Source organism: Acanthochromis polyacanthus, chromosome 12, assembly GCF_021347895.1.
Source record: "Acanthochromis polyacanthus isolate Apoly-LR-REF ecotype Palm Island chromosome 12, KAUST_Apoly_ChrSc, whole genome shotgun sequence".
In the NCBI taxonomy this organism is placed as follows: domain Eukaryota; kingdom Metazoa; phylum Chordata; class Actinopteri; family Pomacentridae; genus Acanthochromis; species Acanthochromis polyacanthus.
In genome coordinates this window covers 30,166,050-30,180,062 of record NC_067124.1, presented here as the reverse complement: position 1 = coordinate 30,180,062, position 14,013 = coordinate 30,166,050, and the positions used below count along the sequence as shown (strand labels likewise).

At 40.6% G+C, this 14,013-nt stretch overlaps 1 protein-coding gene across 3 annotated transcripts in view; it reads left to right on the top strand.

Moving 5' to 3' along the window:
- LOC110960716 (collagen alpha-6(VI) chain-like) overlaps positions 1 to 12,383 on the top strand; it is a 153,731-nt gene extending 141,348 nt beyond the window's left edge. For all 3 annotated transcript variants that reach the window (XM_051956905.1, XM_051956907.1, XM_051956906.1), the window contains exons 40-41: positions 10,260 to 10,307; positions 11,822 to 12,383. In XM_051956905.1, coding sequence (XP_051812865.1) covers positions 10,260 to 10,307; positions 11,822 to 11,994 — 221 coding nt within the window. In that variant the 3' untranslated portion in view covers positions 11,995 to 12,383. The remainder of the gene's footprint in view (positions 1 to 10,259; positions 10,308 to 11,821) is intronic.
- Positions 12,384 to 14,013: the final 1,630 nt, after the last annotated feature.

Below are 14,013 nucleotides of genomic sequence, written 5' to 3'. Positions count from 1 at the left end.
TCTTTTTTGTGTTGCCCCTGTTAGCCCATTTATACCAGCCGTGCCTGGAAATAAGTTAGAACTTTATTAGTCCTGATGGAAATTCTTCTACCAAATGTTCCTTAGAAAAATGTAAATAACATGAGAATAGAAACAGTGCCTGATAGAGCAGAAAGATATAAACAAAACACATTGGCAAAAATTAAAATACAATTAAATCAGCTAAAATTAAAAGTAATAATGGCAGTGATACTGAAGTAGTACGGTAATATTATATTATACTCTAATATTTTACATGAAATTAAGACAGTGCACATGTAAGTGGAATATTGAACATTAAACTTGAAAATTGCACAGGAAGTTGAAATAAGACACATGAAAATCAAATATAAATAAAGTTGAAAATTGCAAATAAAATTTAATTATTGCACACATGATTCAAGTATTACTGATGGTAGTGAAATGTTTCTCATGAAATTGGAAAATTGTTGGTGCGTGTACAAGTCTGATTTCAAACCCAACCACACGGACACAAGATTTAGAAATTGGATAAACAAAGGGATTACAACATTTTACTCAATTACAGAAAAGGGACAAAAAAAATATTTTCACACTGTGAAAAGACAGTATACCCTAGAGAAACAAGACTTCTATAGATGCCTAAAGATTCGGCATTACTTTAACCAAGTTATTAAAAGTCCTTCACCCAACTTTGAAGATCCGCAACTGTAAGAATTTCTGGGGGTCTACTCATCAAATCAGGAATTAAATAGAGGTATGATATCTCGACTGTATAAGGGTTTTATGTCCAAAAAGACTCATACCACAGAATATGTTAGAAATAAATGGGAGCAAGAGGGTAATCTTGAAATTTCCAAGAAGGAATGGCATAGCTGTTGTGGCTATCAATGGAAGTGTACACGCTCGCTTATGTGGAGAGAATTTGGATGGAAGTGCTTGATTAGATTCTTCATCACCCAAAAGCAGAAAGCACACTAATGCTGGAGACTGTGTGGGAGTCAGGATGCAAGCCACTAGCATGTTTTTTAGGAATGTCCAGCTATAAGGAAATTCTGGACAGAGATACACAGAATAATGGAAGAAATATTCAACACTAAAATACCGTTTCAATTTAAAACTTTCATCTTAGGAACTGCTGATTTTCAATCAGGAAACTCCAATAAATATCTTTTTGGTGTTCTCATATCTGCTGGTAAAAAATGTAGAACTAGACATTGGCTGTCACCTGATTCCCCCACAAAAAAGGAATGGATAGAAGTTGTTGATGAAATCAATATAATGGAAAAAATTACTTTCTCAATCCATTTACAAATGAACAAATTTATGGTCAAAATGGGTTTCATAAGTGCAGCTATCACAACCACACAGCTGACAAATCTGTGTCTCTCTTGTGGATGAGTGGACAAAACTGGATGGACTGAATACTGCCTGGCCTTATTTTTAAAAAAGAGACACTTTTGGTTCTCTATTATTTATTAGTTTATTAATTTCTCTTTTACATAATGGATTAAGCAATGCAAACACTCTGTTTCTAGGCACCGTTGTCAATGTACCTCCCCTTGCTGACTTTGCAAAATAGTTATTATGACTTTTTTGAAATTATATCATAAAAAAGAAAAAAAAGAAAGGATAAAGAGAAGAAATGAGATTCAAGTTATGCTCTATATGCTGAATACTGTATTTGTGAAAAGCCGGTTTGAATGTACTTGAAATGTATTGTAATCATTTGAAAATAAAGAATTGGAAAAAAAAAGAAATTGGGAAATTGCACATAAAATTGAAACATTACTCTTTAAAATGAAGTACTGCACATAGAACTCTAATATTACAAATGAAACTGAAATATTACATATGAAATTAAAATATTGTACATTAAAATGAGAAATTGCATGTGAAACTGACATTTTACACATGAAACTGAAATATTACATATGAAATTAAAATTCATCCATCCATTCTCTATACACCGCTTTATCCTCACTAGGGTCGCGGGGGTGCTGGAGCCTATCCCAGCTGACTTGGGCAAAAGCAGGGGACACCCTGGACAGATCGCCAGTCTGTCACAGGGCTACATATACTGACAAACAAGCACATTCACACCTATGGGCAATTTAGAGTAACCAATCAACCTCAGCATATTTTTGGACTGTGGGAGGAAGCTGGAGTGCCCGGAGAAAACCCACGCATGCACAGAGAGAACATGGAAACTCCATGCAGAAAGATCCCACCCCGGGATTGTACATTAAAATGAGAAATTGCATGTGAAACTGACATGTTACACATGAAACTGAAATATTGCACTTGAAATTAGAAAATTAGACATTTATTAGGGGCTCGGGCTTCGACACGAGCCACTCTCCTCTCCATTGCAAAGCAATGGGAGGAGAGTGGCTCGTGGCGAAGCCACGAGCCACTATTGTTCTCCTGTTGCGTTTATTAGGGGCTCGGGCTTCGACACGAGCCACTCTCCTCTCCATTGCAAAGCAATGGGAGGAGAGTGGCTCGTGGCGAAGCCACGAGCCACTATTGTTCTCCTGTGGCGTTTATTATTATTCTCTTTTATTATTCTTCACGTTTCCGCCGTTTTTCGGTCGCTAACTCGTCCTAGGCCTTTGAGAAAACCAAAGCAAATTATATATCAAAACGTGCGGCTTCATCGGGAATCCCGGGCTATGACTTTTCTGAGAAATTCCTCATTTTTTCGCAGAATTATTCGCAAAAAACTGCGAAAAAAGTCCCATAGAAAATGAATGGGGAGTGAAAAAAATCGGCTCAAAAAATCCACTATTTTCAAAACGCCACTCCTTCGCCAGACGTTCACCTAGAAACTTCATTTAACCATCAAAACGCAGTGATTTTTCTTGTCTCCGCAGGAATGTATTTTATGTCAGGCTGAGATTTACAGTTTTTGATCAGTGAGTCCTCAAAAAAGTGAAAATTCTCAAAATCTGCTCTGGTTAGAGTGCGGCATGTCAGTTGGTAGAGTGGAGGAGAGGTGAAAAATCCGCCTGAAAATTTCACGATCGCATCGCTCTCACGACCAAACGATAAACGTTAGAGGAATAAAATTTGGTCAGATTGTAGACAAATTCCTTGGGATTCAAATGAATCCAAGTTTGAAGGACTAGCTCTTTCTGAAGGGAAATGGCAGGCAGCAGTTTAGACCAAAGTTGCACCGTTCTCCCCATTAGAACCAATGTAAACTGAATCATCTGCCTTATTGAGGGACAGTGTTTTTTAAATCGCTGTAACTCGGTCATTTCTCACAATATTTGGAAAATAATTACATTTATGGAAAGCCACTGCCTTCCTCTCGCTCACGGTCATTTTAGTTTTCAGCTAGCATTCAAGGTTAGCCCACAATTAGCGCCAGAACGAGACGTTGCGCGCTGCTGCTGAGAAGCACTTTTCTGCTGTCTGTGGCAGGCACCGTTGCTATGGGGCCCATAGCAACCGCCCTTACACACGCGCAGGCATGCTCCCACGCACACACACAGACTCATTGGTGTGCCACACCCACCTTCACACCCAGTACCTCCACAGGAGCTGCATTTCAGCCTGAAAATCAGTTAAACCTCTCAGCTTCACACAGTCTTTCGAACAGGGGTGTCAAACTCAGTTCCAACACACCTGATTCAAATGATCGGGCTCGTTATCAGGCTTCTGCTGGGATAAATGATAGCTAATCAATGGAATCAGGTGTGTTGTAAGCAGGAAACATCTAGAACAGAGAGGATGGTGGACCTCCAGGAACTGAGTTTGACACCCCTGCTTTAGAGTAACTCCAATCCAAATGTTGACCAGGTGAGATCTTCCTTTCTTTCCCTTTCAAAATAAAAGCACAGCACAATTTCAAAATAAAAGCCAGCGATGGACTTTAAAACACCAGTTAAACCTCTCAGCTTCACACAGCCTTTACAATAACTCCAATCCAAATTTTGACCAGGTGAGATCTTCCTGTCTCTGCCTTTCAAAATACAAGCACAGCACAATTTCTAAATAAAAGCCTGCGACAGACTGGAAATGCCAGTTCAACATCTCAGCTTCACACAGCCTTTCGAACAGGGGTGTCAAACTCAGTTCCAACACACCTGATTCAAATGCTCAGGCTCGTTATCAGGCTTCTGCTGAGCTTAATGATGAGCTAATCATTTGAATCAGGTGTGTTGTAAGAAGGAAACATCGAGAACATAGAGGATCGTGGTCCTCCAGGAACTGAATTTGACACGACTGCTTTACAGTAACTCTAATCCAAATTTTGACAAGGTGAGATCTTCCTGTCTCTGCCTTTCAAAATAAAAACACAGCACAATGTCAAAATAAAAGCCTGCAAGGTACAGGAAACGCCAGTTAAACCTCTCAGCTTCACACAGCCTTTACAGTAACTCCAATCCAAATGTTCACCAGGTCAGATCTTCCTGTCTCTGCCTTTCAAAATAAAAGCACAGCACAATTTGCCAGTTAAACCTCTCAGCGTCACACAGCCTTGAGAGTAACCCTGACCCAAATTTTGACCAGGTGAGATCTTCCTGTCTCTTCCTTTCAAAATAAATGCACAGCACAATTTGTCAGTTAAACCTCTCAGCTTCACACAGCCTTTACAGTACCTCCAATCCAAATTTTGACCAGGTGAGATCTTCCTGTCTCTGCCTTTCAAAATAAAAGCACAGCACAATTTCTAAATAAAAGCCTACAATGAACGACAAGACGCCAGTTAAACCTCTCAGCTTCACACAGCCTTCACTCTAATCCAATTTTTGACCAGGTGAGATCTTCCTGTCTTTGCCTTTCAAAATAAAAGCACAGCACAATTTGCCATTTAAGACTCTCAGCTTCACACAGCCTTTAGAGTAACTCCAATCCAAATTTTGACCAGGTGACATCTTCCTGTCTCTGCCTTTCAAAATAAAAGCACAGCACAATTTCAAAATAAAAGCCTGCCACGGACCGGAAAACGCCGAAATACGCCTCTCCCATGCCACTCCGGACATGCACACATCCCGAGCCCCTCCCACGATTTCCGCGAGCGGGAATTGTCTAGTTAGGGGCTCGGGCTTCGGCACGAGCCACTCTCCTCTCCATTGCAAAGCAATGGGAGGAGAGTGGCTCGTGGCGAAGCCACGAGCCACTATTGTTCTCCTGTGAAAAAGCGTTTATTATTCTTCACGTTTCCGCCGTTTTTCGGTCGCTAACTAGTCCTAGGGCTTTGAGAGAACCAAAACAAATTATATATCAAAACGTGCGGCTTCATCGGGAATCCCGGGCTATGACTTTTCTAAGAAGTTCGTCATTTTATCGCAGAATTATTCGCAAAAAACTGCGAAAAAAGTCCCATAGGAAATGAATGGGGAGTGAAAAAAATCGGCTCAAAAAATCCACTTTTTTCCAAACGCCACTGCGTCGCCATACGTTCACCTAGAAACTTCATTTAACCATCAAAACGCAGTGATTTTTCTTGTCTCCGCAGGAATGTAGTTTATGTCAGGCTGAGATTTACAGTTTTTGATCAGTGAGTCCTCAAAAAAGTGAAAATTCTCAAAATCTGCTCTGGTTAGAGTGGGTGATGTCAGTTGGTAGAGTGGAGGAGAGGAGAAAAATCCGCCTGAAAATTTCACGATCGCATCGCCCTCACGACCAAACGATAAGAGTTAGGAAAATGAAATTTGGTCAGATTGTAGACCATTTTCCTGGGATTCAAATGAATCCAAGTTTGAAGACCCAGCTCTTTCTGAAGTGAAATGGCAGGCAGCAGTTTAGACCAAAGTTGCACCGTTCTCTCCATAGGAACCAATGTAAACTGAATCATCTGCCTCACGGAGGGACAGTGTTTTTTAAATCGCTGTAACTCGGTCATTTCTCACAATATTTGGAAAATAATTACATTTCTGGTTAGCCACAGCCTTCCTCTCGCTCACGGTCATTTTGGTTTTCAGCTAGCACTCACGGTTAGCCCACAGTTAGCGCCAGAACGAGACGTTGCGCGCTGCTGCTGAGAAGCACTTTTCTGCTGTCTGTGGCAGGCACCGTTGCTATGGGGGCCCATAGCAACCGCCCTTACACACGCGCAGGCATGTTCGCACGCACACACACAGACTCATTGGTGTGCCACGCCCACCTTCACACCCAATACCTCCACAGGAGCTGCATTTAAGCCTGAAAATCAGTTCAACCTCTCAGCTTCTCACAGCCTTTAGAGCAGGGGTGTCAAACTCAGTTCCAACACACCTGATTCAAATGATCAGGCTCATTATCACGCTTCTGCTGAGCTTGATGATGAGCTGATTATTTGAAACAGGTGTGTTGTAAGAAGGAAACACCTAGAACATAGAGGATAGTGGACCTCCAGAAACTGAGTTTGACACATCTGCTTTAGAGTAACTCCAATCCAAATTTTGACCAGGTGAGATCTTCCTGTCGTTGCCTTTGAAAATAAGAGCACAACACAATTTCAAACTAAAAGCCTGCGATGGGCCTGAAAACACCAGTTAAACCTCTCAGCTTCACACAGCCTTTAGAGTAACTCCAATCCAAATTTTGACCAGGTGATATCTTCCTGTCTCTGCCTTTCAAAATAAAAGCACAGCACAATTTGCCAGTTAAACTTCTCAGTATCACACAGCCTTTACAGTAACTCCAATCCAAATTTTGACCAGGTGAGATCTTCCTGTCATTGTCTTTCAAAATAAAAGCACAGCACAATTTCAAAATAAAAGCCTGCGACGGACTGGAAACGCCAGTTAAACCTCTCAGCTTCACACGGCCTTTTCTCCAATCCAAATTTTAACCAGGTCTGATCTTCCTGTCTCTGCCTTTCAAAATAAAAGCACAGCACAATTTCAAAATAAAAGCCTGCAACAGACCAAAAATGCCAGTTAAACCTCTCAGCTTCACACAGCCTTTACAACACAGCCTTTAGAGCAGGGGTGTCAAACTCAGTTCCAACACACCTGATTCAAATGATCAGGCTCGTTATCAGGCTTCTGCTGAGCTTGATGATGGCTAATCATTTGAATCAGGTGTGTTGTAAGAAGGAAACATCTACAACATAGAAGAGAGTTGACCTCCAGGAACTGACTTTGACACACCTGCTTTAGAGTAACTCCAATCCAAATGTTGGCCAGGTGAGATCTTCCTGTCTCTGCCTTTCAAAATAAAAGCACAGCACAATTTCAAAATAAAAGCCTGCGATGGACTGGAAACGCCAGTTAAACCTCTCTGCTTCACACAGCCTTTTGAGTAACTCCAATCCAAATTTTGACCAGGTCAGATCTTCCTGTCTCTGCCTTTCAAAATAAAAGCACAGCACAATGTCAAAATAAAAGCCTGCGATGGACCGGAAAACGGAAGTTAAACCTCTCAGCTTCACACAGCCTTTAGAGTAACTCCAATCATAACTTTGACCAGGTGAGATCTTCCTGTCATTGTCTTTCAAAATAAAAGCACAGCACAATTTCAAAATAAAAGCCTGCGACAGGCTGGCAACGCCAGTTCAACCACTCAGCTTCACACAGCCTTTAGAGTAACTCCAATCTAAATTTTGACCAGGTCTGATCTTCTTGTCTCTTCCTCTCAAAATAAAAGCACAGCACAATTTGCCTGTTAGATTTCTCAGCTTCACACAGCCTTTACAGTAACTCCAATCCAAATTTTGACCAGGTGAGATCTTCTTGCCTCTCGTGCGCTGCTCCGGACATGCACACATCCCGAGCCCCTCCCACGATTTCCGCGTGCGGGAATTGTCTAGTTATATTTTCTTCACGTTTCCGCCATTTTTCGGTCGCTAACTCGTCCTAGGGCTTTGAGAAAATCAAAACAAATTATATATCAAAACGTGCGGCTTCATCGGGAATCCCGGGCTATGACTTTTCTAAGACATTCGTCATTTTTTCGCAGAATTATTCGCAAAAAACTGCGAAAAAAGTCCCATAGGAAATGAATGGGGACTGAAAAAAATCGGCTGAAAAAATCCACTTTTTTCCAAACGCCACTGCTTCGCCATACGTTCACCTGGAAACTTCATTTAACCATCAAAACGCAGTGATTTTTTTTGTCTTCGCAGGAATGTATTTTATGTCAGCCTGAGATTTACAGTTTTTGATCAGTGAGTCCTCAAAAAAGTGAAAATTCTCAAAATCTGCTCTGGTTAGAGTGCGGCATGTCAGTTGGTAGAGTGGAGGAGAGGAGAAAAATCCACCTGAAAATTTCACGATCGCATCGCCCTCACGACCAAACGATAAATGTTAGGGGAATGAAATTTGGTCAGATTGTAGAGAAATTTCCTGGGATTCAAATGACTCCAAGTTTGAAGACCTAGCTCTTTCTGAAGTGAAATGGCAGGCAGCAGTTTAGACCAAAGTCGCACCGTTCTCTCCATAGGAACCAATGTAAACTGAATCATCTGCCTCATGGAGGGACAGTGTTTTTTAAATCGCTGTAACTCGGTCATTTCTCACAATATTTGGAAAATAATTACATTTATGGAAAGCCACGGCCTTCCTCTCGCTCACGGTCATTTCGGTTTTCAGCTAGCGTTCACGGTTAGCCCACAATTAGCGCCAGAACGAGACGTTGCGCGCTGCTGCTGAGAAGCACTTTTCTGCTGTCTGTGGCAGGCACCGTTGCTATGGGGCCCATAGCAACCGCCCTTACACACGCGCAGGCATGTTCGCACGCACACACACAGACTCATTGGTGTGCCACACCCACCTTCACGCCCAATACCTACACAGAAGCTGCATTTCAGCCTGAAAATCAGTTCAACCTCTCAGCTTCACACAGCCATTGTTGCAGGGGTGTCAAACTCAGTTCCAACACACCTGATTCAAATGATCAGGCTCGTTATCAGGCTTCTGCTGTGCTTGATGATGAGCTGATCATTTGAATCAGGTGTGTTGGAAGAGGGAAACATGTAAAACATAGAGGATAGTGGACCTCCAGGAACTGACTTTGACACACCTGCTTTAGAGTAACTCCAATCCAAATGTTGGCCAGGTGAGATCTTCCTGTCTCTGCCTTTCAAAATAAAAGCACAGCACAATTTCAAAATAAAAGCCTGCGACGGACTGGAAACGCCAGTTAAACCTCTCAGCTTCATACAGTCTTTACAGTAACTCCAATCCTCTATGTTTTATGTGTTTCCCTCTTCCAACACACCTGATTAAAATGATCAGGCTTGTTATAATGCTTCTGCTGAGCATAATGATCAGCTGATTATTTGAATCAGGTGTGCTGGAAGAGGGAAACATAAAACATAGAGGATAGTGGACCTCCAGGAACTGAGTTTGACACCCCTGGTTTGGAGTAACTCCAATCCAAATTTTGACCAGGTGAAATCTCCCTGTCTTTGCCTTTCAAAATGAAAGCAGGGCACAATTTCATAATAAAAGCCTGCGAAAAACAAGAAATGCCAGTTAAACCTCTCAGCTTCACACAGCCTTTACTCTAATCCAATTTTTGACCAGGTGAGATCTTCCTGTCTTTGCCTTTCAAACTAAAAGCACAGCAAAATTTCCAAATAAAAGCCTATGACAGACTGGAAAACGCCAGTTAAACCTCTCAGCTTCACACAGCCTTTAGAGTAACTCCAATCCAAATTTTGACCACGTGAGATCTTCCTGTCTCTTCCTTTCAAAATAAAAGCATAGCACAATTTGCCAGTTAAACCTCTCAGCTTCACACAGCCTTTACAGTAACTCCAATCCAAATTTTGACCAGGTGAGATCTTCCTGTCTCTGCCTTTCAAAATAAAAGCACAGCACAATTTCAGAATAAAAGCCTGCGACTGACCAAAAAATACCCCTCTCCTGCCCAGCTCCGGACATGCACCCATCCCGAGCCCCTCCCACGATTTCCGCGAGCGGGAATTGTCTAGTTTTAAATATTGCACATAAAACTGAAATACTACACGTGAATTTCAGATATTGCAAATGGCCATGAAATACTAGACTTGAAGTCGAACCCGACTTCTGGTTTGGTTCTGCATGTGTGATAGAAAACCATGAGACTGATCGATTCAGATAATCAGCTGTTGACTAATGGGATTTTGTTTAACCAAAGTTGTGAGTGGATTGTAATTGTCTTTGTTTATGTCTTTAAACTCCTGCTGTGGTTTTCTGGTGTTTGCATCACTGTTTTTTCCTGAACTCAGTAGGTGAAGTTGTAAGCAGCTTTTATGAAACCTGTGAACAGCAGCTCAGTGTCTGATGTGCCGTTGATTAAATCGTTTTACAAAGCTTCTGTTTGACTGCTGTCTCTGACAGATGTGAAAGTCATGCCGACGACGCCGCTGGACAGCTTCCTCTCCAAAGGTAAAGACCAAACCGACTCATGCTGTCAGCACACAGTGGACTGATCCGTTTGAAGTGGCTGTGACAAAATTCAGAATGAATCAAAACAGCTTCAAGTAGACACGAACAAAGGGATTAAAATTCCACAAAGACATGCTAACCAATGAAAAGACATGCAAAGTAAACACAGCTAGATAAAACACCACTGCACAGAGCCTCAAAATGACCAGAGAAACACACAACAGCCACAAAGACACTCAAAATGAACACGTACAACTAACCAGAGACTTAAAATTACACTAACCGATAACAGTGAGACTCACAACTACAGAGAGGTGAAAAATGAGAACATGCAAAATAAATTCATATGAGAAAATGACCAACACAGAAAGAAACTGAAGAAAATACACAAAATGAACACTAATATTCATGAAATGAACGAAAAGACAAGACATCACTGTACCATTTTACCACTGAAGGAATTAAACAAACACAAATGACCAAAAAAGAGACACAAGTTGAACACAAACAGTTCTAGATTGACACAAACATAAAATAAACAAAAATAGACGTGAAGTAAACACGTGGAGATTAAATGACTTAAAAAAGATGCACCTTGAACAGAAATACACAAGTTGAACATAAACAGATACAAAATCAGCACAAATAGCACAAAACGAGCACACAATAATCACAACAACAGAAAACCACCTCAAAGAGCCACAGAGACGGACAGAAACTGATAATATCCACAGAGAGACTCAGAATGGCTACATTCACCTATCCAGACAGTTACAAGTACACGAAACAATTACAATAAAACTTTAACAACTAAGAGAAATAAATGAACAAAATGACCAAAAAGAGACACAAAATAAACACAAAATAGACGCACAATTACCAAAAAGAGAAAAAAAAATACAGCTTGACACACGATGACCAAAGTAAGAAATGAAAGTAACTGACACAAAATTACCAAAAAAGAACAAACTAAATGGACATAAACGGACACAAAATAACTAAAAAGACCAACAAGATGAACACAAATGGACACAAAATGACCAAAAAGAGAAGCAAAATGAACTCAAATAGACACTAAATGACCAAAAGAGAAGCTAAATGAACACAAAATGACCAAAAAAGACACAAAATGACAAATGGAAACGAAATGAGCACAAAGACACCCTAAAATGTCACTCAGACACACAACAGCCACTAAGAGACTGAGAGTAACTACAACCAACCACAGAGGCCTAAAACAACCAGAATGGGACATTTTTCAGATCATTGTGGTGCCTTTAATGGTGAAAATGTTTGCAGCTTGATGGCGCACTGCTTCAGTGGTTAGCACTTATGACCAGAAGGTTCTGGTTTGAATCTCTCTGTGTGTCTTCATGTTCTTGCGTGGTGCTTGGCGTTTTGTCTCTGAAGTCACAAATATTCACAGTTTTCTCAGACTGATCAGGCTTTATGTGGGAGTGAATTAAAGATTCTTTACTCAAACTCGATGATGTGTCTCCTGTCGTCTCCATCAGATGTCTGTCTGCTCACCAAGAACGCCGGCGACTGCCGGAATTATGTCCTGATGTGGTTCTACGACAGCAAACAGGGCAAGTGTTCTCGTTTCTGGTACGGCGGCTGCGGCGGCAACGAGAACCGCTTCACGACGCAGAAGGAGTGTGAGAACCTGTGTGTGAGGAGCCAGTGAAGAGGAGGAGGGAACCTGAACCAGGAACCTTTAACAGCAAGTTCTTGTTCAAGGAAAAACACCAACCCTTCACTCACTGTGCGACATTTCAACCGCCACCCTCAGCACACAAGGGAAACTGTTGGAGCTAAACGTCACCAGGAGCTGCTTTCTGTATGTTCTGTTACAGCTCTGTGAGGAACTTTCTCTGGAGCTTCCTGTCAGACTTAATCCACCCGTTACTGGCCGAGCGCCTCCTCCAGGAGCTTTTTAGAGTTTAGGTGCTATTTTCTTCAACAGAAGCAGGAAACACTGATATGCAGGTGTCACTCACTGATGCAGCTACCAATATTCTCTTTTTCTTTGTACTAGTTTTCAATTAAAATGTATATTTCAGATAAAAAACATCATCTGTCAGTGTCACACATGTCTTATTTTCATCTCTTTCCTTCGACCAACCAGTATTATTCTGTGCTGGCCAAAACTCTAAAACAACATACTCTTTACAAGGTGACTGACTGCAGATTTTTGGAAATACATTTTGTTCTTTGATAAAGCAGAGGTTTGATTCAGAGTTTTATTAAAGAGCAGCATGTAGGTTGACACAACATGACCTAAAAACGAGAGAGAAATTAATAGAAATGGACAAAAACACTGCGAAATGACAAAGAACTTAAGATATTAACCAGAAAGCAGCACAAACCAATGAAAAAAATGCTCCAAAATGAAACAAATAGACAGAATAAATCAAAAATAAAAAAGAACCAAAATGAACATGAAAACAGACAAAAAATGACCTAAAATTGACAGTGAACACATAATCCACTCATAAAGAAACAAACTCAACACAAATTGGCACTAAAAGAAGACAATCAAAGAAATGAACACGGACACAAAATTTGCTGAACAGACACAAAAGGAACACAAACAGACCTAAACTGACCCAAAATAGACACAAAATCAATGCAAATAGGCACAAAATTAGTGCAATCAACAAATGACCAAATTGTCACAAAATTAGACTTAAAATGGCCACAAATATAAACAAAATGAGCACAAAAGGAAAATCACCGCACAAATGCATTTCAAGGTTAACCAAGGACACTTTATTTATACATAGGAAATGAAAAATAAAGGTGGCAGTGCTTAGCATGGAGACAGCATCAGTTCAGACCAAAAGCTATAGTTCACAGGAGATTTTTTTTTAAAAAGATTTGAATCGCAGTGCCACCAGGTGGCGCCAAAAATACCTCCAATCAGGGAACAGTCTGCCACAGGTGTTCAGGTGATTGGAATGTGAATACATTGAAAATCTCATATACAGTACAGCATAGTGACAAAACAAAGATGGGCATTAAAATGAAAATATAACTACTAAAAAAACTGAGTTTGAGTCAATAAATTATATAGGACAAGGACAGCTGAAAAAAATAAGACCAAGTTTAAACCTTAAATTGCTCCAATAATAATAATAATGATAATAATAATAATAAAGTCAAGTTTTCAGTTTCTCTATGGGTTCTTTCGGGTTTATTGAATTTATGACGATCAAACTAACAACACCACAGTATTAAAATATTCATGTAAAGTCCAGCATACACTGATAAAAAAAAACTGAAAGGAAAAGTACTTAAAGGCATTATGGAGGATGTTTTTGTTGTTTAATTTGTCTGATTCACATAAAATGAATATACTGACCTTTAGTGGACTTGTATGTATGGTCTCTAAAAGAATAAAAAATTTAAAAAAATAACTGTGGACATGGCAGGACCTGAAAAACATCAGCCAATCAAAGCGCTCGGACCGAGGCGTTTGGTTTGCTCCCTTTCCTGTCAATCAAAAATCTTCCGGCTTACGCCTTGGACTTACGTGTTTTCTGTATGTGTTGCTTTGGTACAGCTTCGTAGGTAGCTGGCGACTTGTTTTGCTCATCTTTTTTTACATAATGGCAGATAAAGATCCAGGGGGACCCAGCCGTAAAAGACAACTTCACGAGTGCTACGCAAGTTTCTGGAGGGGGGGTGTTTCTTCGTAAATGTT